Source organism: Sciurus carolinensis, chromosome 11 (genome assembly GCF_902686445.1).
Source record: "Sciurus carolinensis chromosome 11, mSciCar1.2, whole genome shotgun sequence".
Classification (NCBI taxonomy): Eukaryota; Metazoa; Chordata; class Mammalia; order Rodentia; family Sciuridae; genus Sciurus; species Sciurus carolinensis.
Window position 1 is genome coordinate 21,885,650 of NC_062223.1, and position 12,444 is coordinate 21,898,093.

The following is a 12,444-nucleotide window of genomic DNA, read 5'->3' on the forward strand; positions in this document are numbered from 1 at the left end:
AATGTAAAATATTTAGAGCAGTATATATTTAGAGCAGTAACATTGAGTAAAAGGTATGAAAGAATTATCAGAAATCACTATATTTTTTGATTTAGTAAGGCAAAACCAAAATATTTTTATAAGTAAGATTTGATACATTTAATACACTCAATACCCCTTTTAAATTTTTCTTTAAAGATGAAGAATGCCACAGTAAATGCTCAAACATGTTAAATTCTAATATTGAGGCTGTGGGAGAAGATTTATTTAACATTTGAAATTGCTAGGTAAGGTGATGAAAACAGAAACTCACTGAGCAGTTAACCTACCCAAGGTTTCCTAGCTCGAGAGAGACAGGATTAGGACCCAGTCATGTACATCAGAAGTCAGCATCTTTGTTCTGTTTTGTCACTGGATTTCACACAGTTCTAAGGAATTCCTTCCTTCCTCAAAGGGGAAGCCAAGTCTGTGCGAGTTTTGATGGTCTTGTTGTTTAATGTGGGAAACACTGATTTAAGGACAGAGGTAACCAATTTCTGGTTACATTTAAATATATTAAAACTTATGCATTGAACTGAAGCAACAATTAAAGACAGACAGTCAGTGTAGATAGGTAATCCTGTCAGATGGTGAAAATGGAGGCTCATTCTCGTCCTAAAAGTTGGAGGCTGCCCCTGGGAGATGGAAATATTACTGACTCTAGAGCCCTTTGATTACCAAGATTACCTGCCTATACTGCCCCTCCAGGAGGTTGTTAATGAAGTACCCTCTGAGCAGACAGGCAGCTTCTAATTAATGCACCTTGGGCTGTGCTCCCTTCCTGCCCTGATCCCTCCACCTTGGTCCTTCCAGCCCACCTGCTTCTCACCTTTTGGGCATCCCACCCACCTCCCCTGGGTCTAGTCACTATGCAGGAAGGAAAGAGATGAGGGGAAGAGGGCAGAAGAACAGAGAAAGTCTAAAATCTATAAAAGGAGCAGGACTCTCTGTTCCTATTTCTTAGGACTTCCCCCTTCTGGGTCTGTGTTACTGTTTTTTTTTTTTTGTTTTGTTTTGTTTTTAAGTGAAATTTGCTTTCTACACTTGCCTTGGCTTCTTCTCTAATGTTCAGACTTCAACATTTGAGGAAGCAGAACTCGTCATTGACAAACAGCAGTATCAGAATTTCACTAATGCCTAGTTGCTATCAGTATATTCAACTGTACTCACAATCATTCTTTTATTTAATTTAAGTTTTTCTTTTTTTTTTTAATTTTATTTTTTGGCCTTGGTCAGTGCCCAGGTTATTCATTTATTTTTGTTGGTACTTCTCAATTATACAGACTGGTGGGTCTTGTTGTGGCATACTGCACATACATAAATACACAATATGATCAATTTCAATGCCCAATAATTCCCCACTATCTTCCTTCCTCTACCGAACCCCCATCTCTACTCCAATGGCCTCCCTTCTAATTTCATTGAATCCTTTTATTTCCCTGTTTTCCATGTAGCTTGCACATATGAAGGAAAACATACAATACTTTTCTCCCTGATTTATTTCTCTCAGAGTTATGGTTTCCATATATATCCTTTTTTGTACAAATGGCATAATGCCATTCTTACTTGTGAATGAATAAAACTCCATTGTGTATATAGGACATTTTCCTTATCCATTCATCTGTGAATGAACACCTGGATTGATAACCATAACTTGGCTATTGTTATTGTGCTGCTATAGACATAGATAAACATGCTAATTATGCTGATTTAATTTTTTTGTATTAATGTGGAGGAGTGGTATAGCTAGGTCTTATGGAAGTTGTATTGGTAGCTTTTTGAAGCTACTCCATACTGACTTCCATAGTGGCTGTATTATTTTACATTCCCACCTACAAAAGTGTTCCCTCACCCTGCATCCTCACCAGAGTTTATTGTTATTTGCATTCTCAATGATTGTCAATCAAATTAAAGTGAGATGAATCTCAGTGTAGTTTTGATTTGCATTTCCCTGAGGCCTACCTATAATTAATAAAATAACAGACAAAAATGGGAAAATTGTAACAAACACAACTGAAATCAGAAGGATTATTACGGACTATATTGAAATACTATGTTTTAATAAATTGGAAAATATATAAGAAATGGATAAATTTCTAGACACATGATTTACCAAAACTGAACAAAGAGAATGAAGAGGACATAGAAAATCTAAAGAGACCAATTAAAAAACCAATGATGAATTTACAACCAAATTTTACTAGTTCTTTAAAGAATTATTTCCAAGATTCCTTAACTTAGTCCATGACATTGAAAGGGAGGGAATGCTTGCAATCCCATTTCATGAAGCTTGTATCACCCTAATACCAAAACTGTATAAGGACACGTAAAGAAAAAAAAACTACAAACCAACATATTTGATTAATATAAATGCAGAAATCCTTAATATAATATCAGAAGAGAGAATTCAGCAATACATTTGTTATGGTTTAGATGTGAGGTGTCCCCCCCCCAACCTTGTGTGAGACAATGCAAGAAAATTTAGAGGTGAAAAATTGGGTTATAAGAGCCCTAATTTTATCAGTACATTAATCCACTGGTGGGGATTAACTGGGTGGTAACTAGGCAGGTAAGGTGTGGCTGGAGGAGGCAGGCCTTTGGGAACGCACCTTTAGGGTATATACTTTGTCCCTGGTGAGCAGAACTTTCTCTCTCTGCTTCCTTGTGGCCATACCCTGACTGCTTTCCTCCACCATGCTCTTCTGCCACGATGTTCTCCCTTTCTGGCACAGAGCAGTCATTGGCCATCTATGGATTGAGGCCTCTGAAACTGTGTTAAAGAAACTTCTATTCCTCTAAAATTGTTCTTGTCAGGTCTTTTGGTTACAGCAGCAAAAAAGCTTACTAAAACAACATTAAAAAAAAAACATCATAATCAAGTTGATTGCAGTCCAGGGATGCAATACAATGCTGATTCAAAGTAAGCAAATCAACCAATGCCATACACCACACAAATATAACCAAGAACAGCACAAACCAACCAACAAACAAAAACCAATGATAATCTCAACAGATGCAGAAGAAAACCTTTGACAAAATATATGCACTATCTATGATAAGAACCTTGAAGAAAGCAGTGATAGAAGAAAATTGCCTTACTACAATAAAGCTATACATGACAAACACAAAGTCAATATCATATTTAATAGGAAAAAATAGGAATCATTTTCTCTAAAATTAGGAACAAGACAAGAATATCCATTCTTACCATTCCTATTCAATACAATGTTGAAATTTAAGCCAAAGGAATTACGTAAAAGAAATAAATAAAAGATATGCAAATAGGAAATGAAGAAGTCAAATTATGCCTATTTGCAGGTGATCTGATTCTGTGGTTAGAAAACTAAAAGTTTCACTAAAAGTGTTCAGGTTATTATTAACACTGTCATCTTTACTCTGTCATGATTCCATCCAGAAGCACCCTAGATAATGTGAGAAGATGACACTCTGAAGATGGAATTTCTTCTCCTGGGATTCAGTGATCATCAAGGACCTCTGAGTCTTCTTTGGGCTGTGTTTTTTCCATCTACTCTGTTATCCCAATGGGGAATCTTGGGATGATTTTACTAATCATCATCAGTTCCCACTTGCACACTCCAATGTACTTTTTCATCTGCATGTTTTCCTTCATAGATGCATAACACTTTCTATCATTGTCCCTGAATTACTGTGGGCTTGATTTCTGATGTGAAACTATGTTTTTTTTTTCCAATGGCTGTCCCACAGTTATAGTTTTTCTGCTCTTTGGTTGGCACAGAATCCTTCTTCTTGGCCGCCATGGCTCAAGAAAGGTACATAACAATGTGCAACCTACTGCTTTATACCATTATTGTGTCTAGAAGGTCTGTTGCCTGCTTGCACTTAGAGCATTTTGTTGGTGTGGAAGGAGATTCTCATCTGACATGGATATGTGTGACATCATTCTGGGGGTCACTGCTAGCTTGGTGGAGGCTATCTGTCTTCTAACCATTCTATTTTCCTATGTCTATGTTATAGCAGCCATCCTTAGAACAGGTTCAGCAGAGGCAAGAAGGAATGACTTCTCAACCTGAGCTTCCCCCTACCCTCCAATAGTGGTCACTATCTACCATGGCACCCTGACCTTCATTTATTTGTGCCCCAAGACAAGCCATTCACTGGATATTGACAAAGTGACCTCTGTGTTCTACATGTTGATTTTCCCTATGTTGAATCTATTCATACACAGTCTAAGGAACAAAGATGCCAAAAAGGACCATAGAAAACTCATAAAAATTTCTCTTTTTTGATAAAATGAAATGGGCCTATAAATTTCAACAATGTCTCTTCTTTGACACATTTTTCTGTCTGTTGCAAATGTCAATTTAATATGGATATTCCTCCAATCTGTGGATAATGATGCCTAAAAGGACTTACTAGATATTATTGCCAACGTCTTATTCTGAAACCTCATTCTCTATCACAGGGTAGTTTGTACTCTAAATCTCCTAGGAATCTTAGGTGTACTTCTTTGAGTATGCTATTCTCTTCATTTTGTGTCTTATAGTTATTTGTGTCTGTGTTCTATCCTCCTACAATAGTTATTCCTTGATTTTGATTCATTATTTTTATCTCTTGCATTTTTATCATAGTCTTCCCCAGTGTATTTTAGAGTACATTTTTATGAAAGAAATCAAGGATTATGATTGATTGTTTCAGTTTATGTCATATATCTCCAATATGCCAAACTAGTTATTCCTTTCACAGTGTTTTTGGTTCATTCTCTAAGTGGTACCACATGCTCAGATGGCTATTACAAGCCATTTTCAAGTAGGATGTCTAAAAAAATAGGTAAATTGTTTGAAAATTCACCTATATTGAATAATGTAAAATCTAGTTCTTAAAATATTTCTTCAAGAGTCTAATGGGTCTTAAATTTCTTGATCTATACAGTGTGCAGCAAAAAATTCTGAGGTATGCTCTACTCCTATAGCCAGGACAGAGAGAAGTGGCCTAGAACTGGTGGGGTTATGGCTCAGTTGGCTGCTATGAAATGACCCATACAGAAAGTGTGGATGAAAAGTAAAAAAAAAAAAAAATAGTTAAATCTGAAGTCGAGGTTACATGATTGGAAAGAGGATGAGCTAAGAGGAAACCTTTCTGATAGTGAAAATGTATGGCAGGTTGTGACACCAGCCAGTTTCACTCACTACAGTGGGATGTATTTTTGTAAAAAAGAATTTGTCCATCAGTAAGAATAAGTAAGAATATGGCACTCCGAGATTGAAGTGAACGGAGTACTTCAACCTGAATGCTCAGCAGGAAATATTCCTTGAAATGCATGGATGTGTCATAATCGACAGGTATTGATTTTTCTGTAGCTACCATTTTAGCCACAGCCCCTGGGAACAGGTCCCACAGGGCAACATAAAATGAGGTCCTCTGGGACTAATTATCTAAAGTTCTTGGAAATGTGGAGTCTGGAACTGAATCCCATAGTGTATTTTCAGGCTTCTGATCTGAGCAGGGTAAAGATGAGGTCAGCAGGGGTAATCATGAGGAGCCTCCACTCAGCTCTAACCAGGAGTGGAGGCAGAGTCAAGAAAAATTGAGTCTTGAAGAGGTTGGAAACTAGACTCTGAAGCTGGATTCTGACCAGCTAGAGGAGCATGCTCTATCGGGGCCAGGTGATAAAACCCAGATACCCTCTCCCACCGTGGTTCTGTCAACAACACCATCCTTTCTTGCAGCACTAGCAGATCTGTTCCTGAGAACTGGCTTAGTAGGATCATAGATACTCTCCAGAATAATATCATATATTTCTTATGTAACTGATAAATATAGATATACAGATAGAATCATAGAAAGTTTATATTGAACCCCTTTTTAACAGATGAGAAGACTGAGACCTGACTAACAAATAATGAAAGCATACATATTGGCAACCAACACCTGTCTCTCTTTAAGGCTCAAATTTTATTCTTAAATTCTCTTATCTTTATAATTTTTACTAAGTAAAATGAAAAAAAAATTAAAAAATAAGACTGTTACATCTCTGTCTTTAAGGGAAACACAGCAGAAAACTATATGAGAAAAATAGGTAGTAAAGGTAATTTGCAATGCATGTTTAGTTTTTATGGATGTCAATATATTTAATGTTTTCAATAAATTGCATTGAGTTGAGAAAGTCAGTGATGATTAAGAGCTCCTGATAAGTAATATATTCTATAAGTATGCAATTTGAGATTATAAAGAAAAACAGATATTTAAAAGATAGGACACTATTTAATTTCTTTTAAATTATTCTGTTGGTAATACAGGACAAAAACCCTGAGAAAAATTACACATTTTTATAAATTGGTTCATTTCAATAATTTTTAAAGTAGTAACATTTAGCACATTTTATAAGCAAAAGGACATGTAAAACTAGGGAAGAGAAGTTAAATGGAAAACCTGCATAACCTCAATGTTTCTTTTATGACAACAACCTGAAATAAGACAAATACTCTTGAGAACTTGAAATTCTGTGATATTTTCCATAATAGGATTAACCAATACATGATAACATTGAGAACAACATTTGCAACCAAGCTAATTTAACTATTGAAATTTATTATAGTATTTCCTAACACCCAACTTTTACATGACCATTGTTAATGTTGTTTATAGTAGGGTATCAGTTTATTTTCTAGACACACAAAGAGCCAGTATACATCATTCTAAATGAAATAATAATGTAAATATTACTTGTTTTTTCCAATGAGTATATACTTAGGTTAAGTCTTCTTGCTTACAGCTTAAACTATCCCAATTGGTCATTACCACTTTTCTAATTTTAACTAGCATTCAACAATACACTATACTGCTACCAACCCACTGAGGGAGAGGGAGGCCCCCTTTCCAGATGCCTTTGGAGAAGGTCCTGGTCTTTTATCTCTGGCTTCCATCTGTCCAGCCACTGTATGGTGCTCAGCAGCACAACATCTGTCCTCCAGACTGAAGGCAAGAAGGGAAGTTCATTCCAATGCCCAGACAGCAAGGTGCAAAGAAAGGCTGGAGCTTTGGGTCTAGGAGTTATTAGTGTTATAATTGAGGCAGACTGAAGAATCATGGATCCGAGATGAGAAGTTCTGTACATCAAATGCCCTCTGTTCCTAATATTTCATTTCAGGTTAGGCCAAAGGCAAGAGATGCAGACAGATTTCCTCTATAGTAAACATGGTACAGTGAAATGACAGGAAGGGAGTTCCTTTTCTGTTTAATTTACAAATACTCCTGTCTGCATTCATTTTGTAAGAGACACTGCTTTGCTTATTCAATAAGTGTTTTAAAATGTTGCCCTGCAACCAAACATCCTAAACAAAAGAGCCAAACACAACAGACCAGAAGCCAGGCAAAAACATGGCTTTTATAAACTAAGATGGTCCTTCTTTGTTCATTCTTATTTATTTATTTGCTACTTAGTTATTCTAAGAGTTACAATGGAAATTTTTAAGGTGACATTAATGCTTAGGAAGGACACAACTGAGACTGAGTTTGACTCTCTAAATTTCCCTCTGGTTCATTAAACCCATGTTTTAAGTTAAAAGCTTACAGAGGCACAACAGTAAGTATTGGAAAATATCTCAAAGGTTGCATTGGTGAGAAACTACATCAATTATTCCAACTTTACTCTCAAAATCTGCAGATCCTTTTGAGTGTGAAACATGATTTCACCCAGAACACAAGTTAGTGCTAATTGCTTTGCTCAGAGCACCCTTTACATCCTTATTTCTTAAGCTGTAGATCAGCGGGTTCAACATAGGGATAATGACTGTGTAGAAAACAGAGGCCATTTTATCTGTGTCCATTGAGTAACTCGAGCTGGGTCGAAAATACATGAACAGGAGAGTGCTGTGAAATATGGCCACAGCTGTGAGGTGGGAGGCGCAGGTAGAGAAGGCTTTGTGTCGGCCCTCGGCTGAGTTCATCCTAAAGATGGTAGTGATGATGTAGCTGTAGGAGAGGAGGACAGTGACAATGCTGAATCCCACAACACAGCTAATGAAGGTGAACATCACTATCTCATTGATGGAGGTGTCTGAGCAAGAGAGGGCTAGTAAGGGTGGGATGTCACAGAAAAAGTGATTGATGACATTTGAATTGCAGAAGGACAATTGGAAAGTGAAGCAAGTGTGGATAACTGAATCCACCAAGCCCACAATGTAGGCAACTGCCACCAGCTGGGTAATGATCCTCCTGGACATGGCAATTGTATAAAGCAGTGGATTGCAAATGGCAACATAATGATCATAGGCCATGACTGCCAACATGAGACATTCCATATCAGCAAAGGTGCCAAAAAAATACATCTGGATGACACATAAATCATAGGGAAACCTCTTTTGCTCAGATAAGAAATCAGTCAGCATCTTTGGAGACACAGTGGAGGAATAACAGATATCACAGAAAGACAGATTGCTCAGGAAATAATACATGGGTGTGTGAAGTCTGGAGTCTACCTTGATCAGCACAATCATCCCTAGATTGGCGAGGATAGTTATGCCATAAACAAGGAAGAAGAACACAAAGAGCCCCTTTTGCACGTCCTGTCTGCCAGACAGTCCCAAGAATACTAAGTCAGTAAACACAGTGAAGTTGTCAACTGCCATCATTCAGATCTGGAAGTTCCTGGATATGGAAAAAGAAAGTGGAAGTGGAAGGTTATCACAATCTTACTTTAGTCCTAGTTAATCTCCTGGCTCATTCTTTCTTCTTTCTCTCTTTATTCTCTCCCTCCCTCCCTCCCCTCCTTCCTTCTTTCCTTCCTTCCTTCCTTCCTTCCTTCCTTCCTTCCTTCCTTCCTTCCTTCCTTCTTTCCTTCCTTCCTTCCTTCCTTCCTTCCTTCTTTCCTTCCTTCCTTCCTTCCTTCCTTCCTTCCTTCCTTCCTTCCTGCCTTCCTTCTCAGTAATCACAGAAGAAAGAATGCTACAATTCTTTAAGGTATGTTTTCTTTACTGGAAATATATCCATTTTGATGTACATCAGCAAGATGATAATGTTACCTCTCTTATTTATATGACTCTGGACTAAGGGTGTAACATTCTTTCATCTAAATTAAGCCAGCTATTTTCATGAAAATCTATGCAGTACTTAGAAATATTTTTGTTGCTTATTTTTATAGATTAATAAATTGATGTTTTTAGAATGTAACATAATAGTTCTTACACTTAGTTGATCCAGGTAATTCACATTTTCCAAAGAGGCTGTTGTTGTTTATTTCAAATTTATAGAAAAGTTCTTTATCCTGTAACAGAGAAGTATAGTTATGTGCGAAGGGAGATAAAATATACATACCATTCTTCTTTCCTCATCATCATAGAAACTGGTGCAAGTAGCAGTTAGTCTTAGGCTAGCTTTTTTACATCTCTCTATTAACCAACTCAGGTGCTATCTAGTTTCTATGGTATGCCTGCATGCTACTATCACTGGGAAGAAAACACTTTGTGAATCAGGATCCACTGGAGCAGGTTTAGTGGTTCCTGGAGAAGGAGGTGGAAGGGTCCTCATGAGCAGAAACTAGTGCAGGCAGAAAGGACCAGATTGCATCATTTTCCCCTTTGAAAGTAGCTATTGTCTGCCTGAGATTATAAAGATGTCATAAACTTAATTGCAGAGAGGTTGATAGTGTAGGTGACAGAAAGGCAAGAAATGCACTGTGGTTTACTGGATGAGTCCTTCTAATTTACTGGAATCCACATGATCTGTTCACTACAGTTCATATATGTATAATACATGATGAAAATCTCCTATGTCCACTGTCCCAAGTCCTCAGAGAGATTTGTCTCTGAACTGTTTCCCAAAGTTGTTATATTATTTTATTATTTTCTTTCATCCCTGTTTCTGCTTCATACCAATGAAATCTGCTGATTTTTAGTGAAAAGCCCATTGTAAGTATAGATTCCACTCCACTGTCATATTTTGTCCAAACTAATTGTACGTCTTATAAAAACATGCATGCGACCTTTGACCAGTGCAGATATAAGAAAAGTGGAACTGAAAGCAAATGAAGAAAAACAAAAAAAGTTAAAACCTTACCAGGAATAAATGGTCAATGTGCAGTTCTCCAAATTGGCATAAACTCATTTAAATATTTCTCACTGTAAACAGATCTCTAAAAGTAGTGATTTCCTTTGTAATATGAAAGTGTTTTAAATATACAAAAAATGCAGGTAAGAGGTTAAAATGATAAATGATATTGGAATACCTCTATACCATGTAAACGTTTAGCCTATTCTCTGCCATCTTTGTATCATTTAAAATGCTAAACAAGTAAAGGAATTAAAATAATTGTTTCCATCAAGTTTCATGGTCTGATTTTGTTATATGATAATTTTATTACAAAAAGTATTACAAAAAAGTGAAGCAATATACAACATAAGTCAGAACAGAAGTCCAATAAATAAATAAATAAATAACTCAGGACCTGATCCAGAGCTATTGACCTAGTAACTGGATGCAGTTCTATCTGGCCAAGGCTCCCCATTGTCTCCTGACTGATTGGGATTTTAAACATCTCTGTGTTTGGTCCCTGGGTGCTAAGCACCTGATCCCTTGGGAATAAGTTTTGCATCTGATATTTAAAGTATCAAGGTGATTGGGAAAGAAATGCAGATCTTTAAAAAATTGCTTTACATTCTTATTTAGTTTTAATGCCCAATACATAACAGTAAAGTGACTGCAGTCAATAACCATTCCCTACATCAGTGAGCCAGTTCCTTTTGTTTTAATGACATAAAGTACAAAATCAATGAATCCCCAAACACATACATGGACACACATGCACAAATATTCTTATCAAACACATTAAAAAAGTCATTTTACAAAGGGAGCAAAAATGAACAGTTTTCACACTGCCTAGCGATAATTAGATTTTGGTATCTATACTAAAGAATTTCTCATTTTCAACTAAAAATAATGTTCAAATAAGCTTACTTTGCATGCAAATCAATATTATGATTACAGGCAATGTGTTCCTTTCTATTTGCATACATTAATTTATTTAATCTATCTTTTACTAATGCCCATTTTTCTTATATCTAATTTTTCACATTCTAAAATATCTAGTTTTAGGATAAAATTAGTAAAATTTTGCATACATAATTTATCATCCAATTTATTATCCAAGGGTTTTTTAAAACATAAATGGTAGGAAATGGCCTATAACAACAAATAGATTTCACCTTTAAAAGTCAAGTTTAGCCTTCTCAACTTAGGCATTTTACATTATCTAATTATCACCACGGATTGCCATATATATTATGCACTGAGTTGTTCTGAGTTGTCCCTAACAGCCTTCTTAATATTTGATACAGTGAAATGTAGATGTTCAGAGACGGGGGTCCACTGAGGGTGAGGATGAACGATGTCTACCTACCCCAGTGCACTCGTTCAGACATTGGAGATCGAGCGCTGAAGGAACAGATCTAATTTTATCTAGGGTTGTACAGGACATATATAGGCACATTATCCAATCAGGTTAACATGCTTGTTAAAGTATAACAGAGTCAGCCTATAGGTGAACTTTACGTCAAGGTAGTGTAAACAAACCAAGCATGCCTAAGTAATTCTGCCCAGCAACAGGTCTGAGACAAAGGACTGGGGGGCTAGTAAGCTCCTGCACACAGCACATGCGGCAAGGCAGCACAGGTGAGCTCACATCACAGCTTGCTGGGATGCTTGACAGAGCAAGGCCTCCCCTCAGCTCCTAGCTCAGCCTCAACAGCTGCAAAGACCTTCATTCCATGACGAGTCTTTACCATTACCTTAGCTTCTCTGTCCAGACTGTTTGGCTTACTTAGACCATGGTGTCAGTGATTGCTGTCAGATAAGCTTGAGGAATGTTCCCTACAGTGAAACCCAGAAGTGATGTCAACTTTAGAGTATTGCAGGCATTATTTCATGGAATCCATAGAAATTTCTCAAGTTAGATTCCTGAAAGAAGCACAATGAAACAGATGTGCCTTAAAAATAACGTTTTATAACTTCTCACAGAAATCAAAATGTGTTTACTTTAAAGAAATGTTTGAAAACTTACAAATTAGAGAACCAGGGAATCTTCAGACACACTGACATACACTTGTGAACCAAGACAGGATTCCAACAGTGACTGAGAAGAAATGGGAGCAAATTGGAGGGTTTACACATGGGGGATCATTTGTTTTATTTTGTGGACTTGGCACCTGGAAATCATTAACATTTTTACTAATAGAAAATAGTGTGGAGGACAATTGTTTTGCACAGTTCCAGGAAGAAAAAAGAAAAAAAAAAAAAAGAAAGAAAGAAAGAAAAGTAAAACAAATGCCCTTGAAATTGCACAACCTGGCAGGCTTATGGGTGTGCTCTTTGTGTGGTCACTTTTTCACAATGTGTGGGTCACTGTAGTGCACTTGCAAGCACTGGTTGCTATGGATATGATGATATTTTAAG

General features: G+C 36.8%; 1 protein-coding gene across 1 annotated transcript; it reads right to left on the reverse strand.

Annotated features, from left to right (window-relative positions):
• Positions 1–7,688: 7,688 nt before the first annotated feature.
• Positions 7,689–8,627, reverse strand: LOC124960133 (olfactory receptor-like protein OLF2). Its single transcript, XM_047518700.1, has one exon. It carries the CDS (start codon positions 8,625–8,627, stop codon positions 7,689–7,691), a length of 939 nt encoding a protein of 312 aa, XP_047374656.1.
• Positions 8,628–12,444: the final 3,817 nt, after the last annotated feature.

Bases quoted from the DNA above. Each gene is read 5' to 3' on its own strand.
- LOC124960133 (XM_047518700.1), bottom strand. From the start codon at position 8,627: ATGGCAGTTGACAACTTCACTGTGTTTACTGACTTAGTATTCTTGGGA.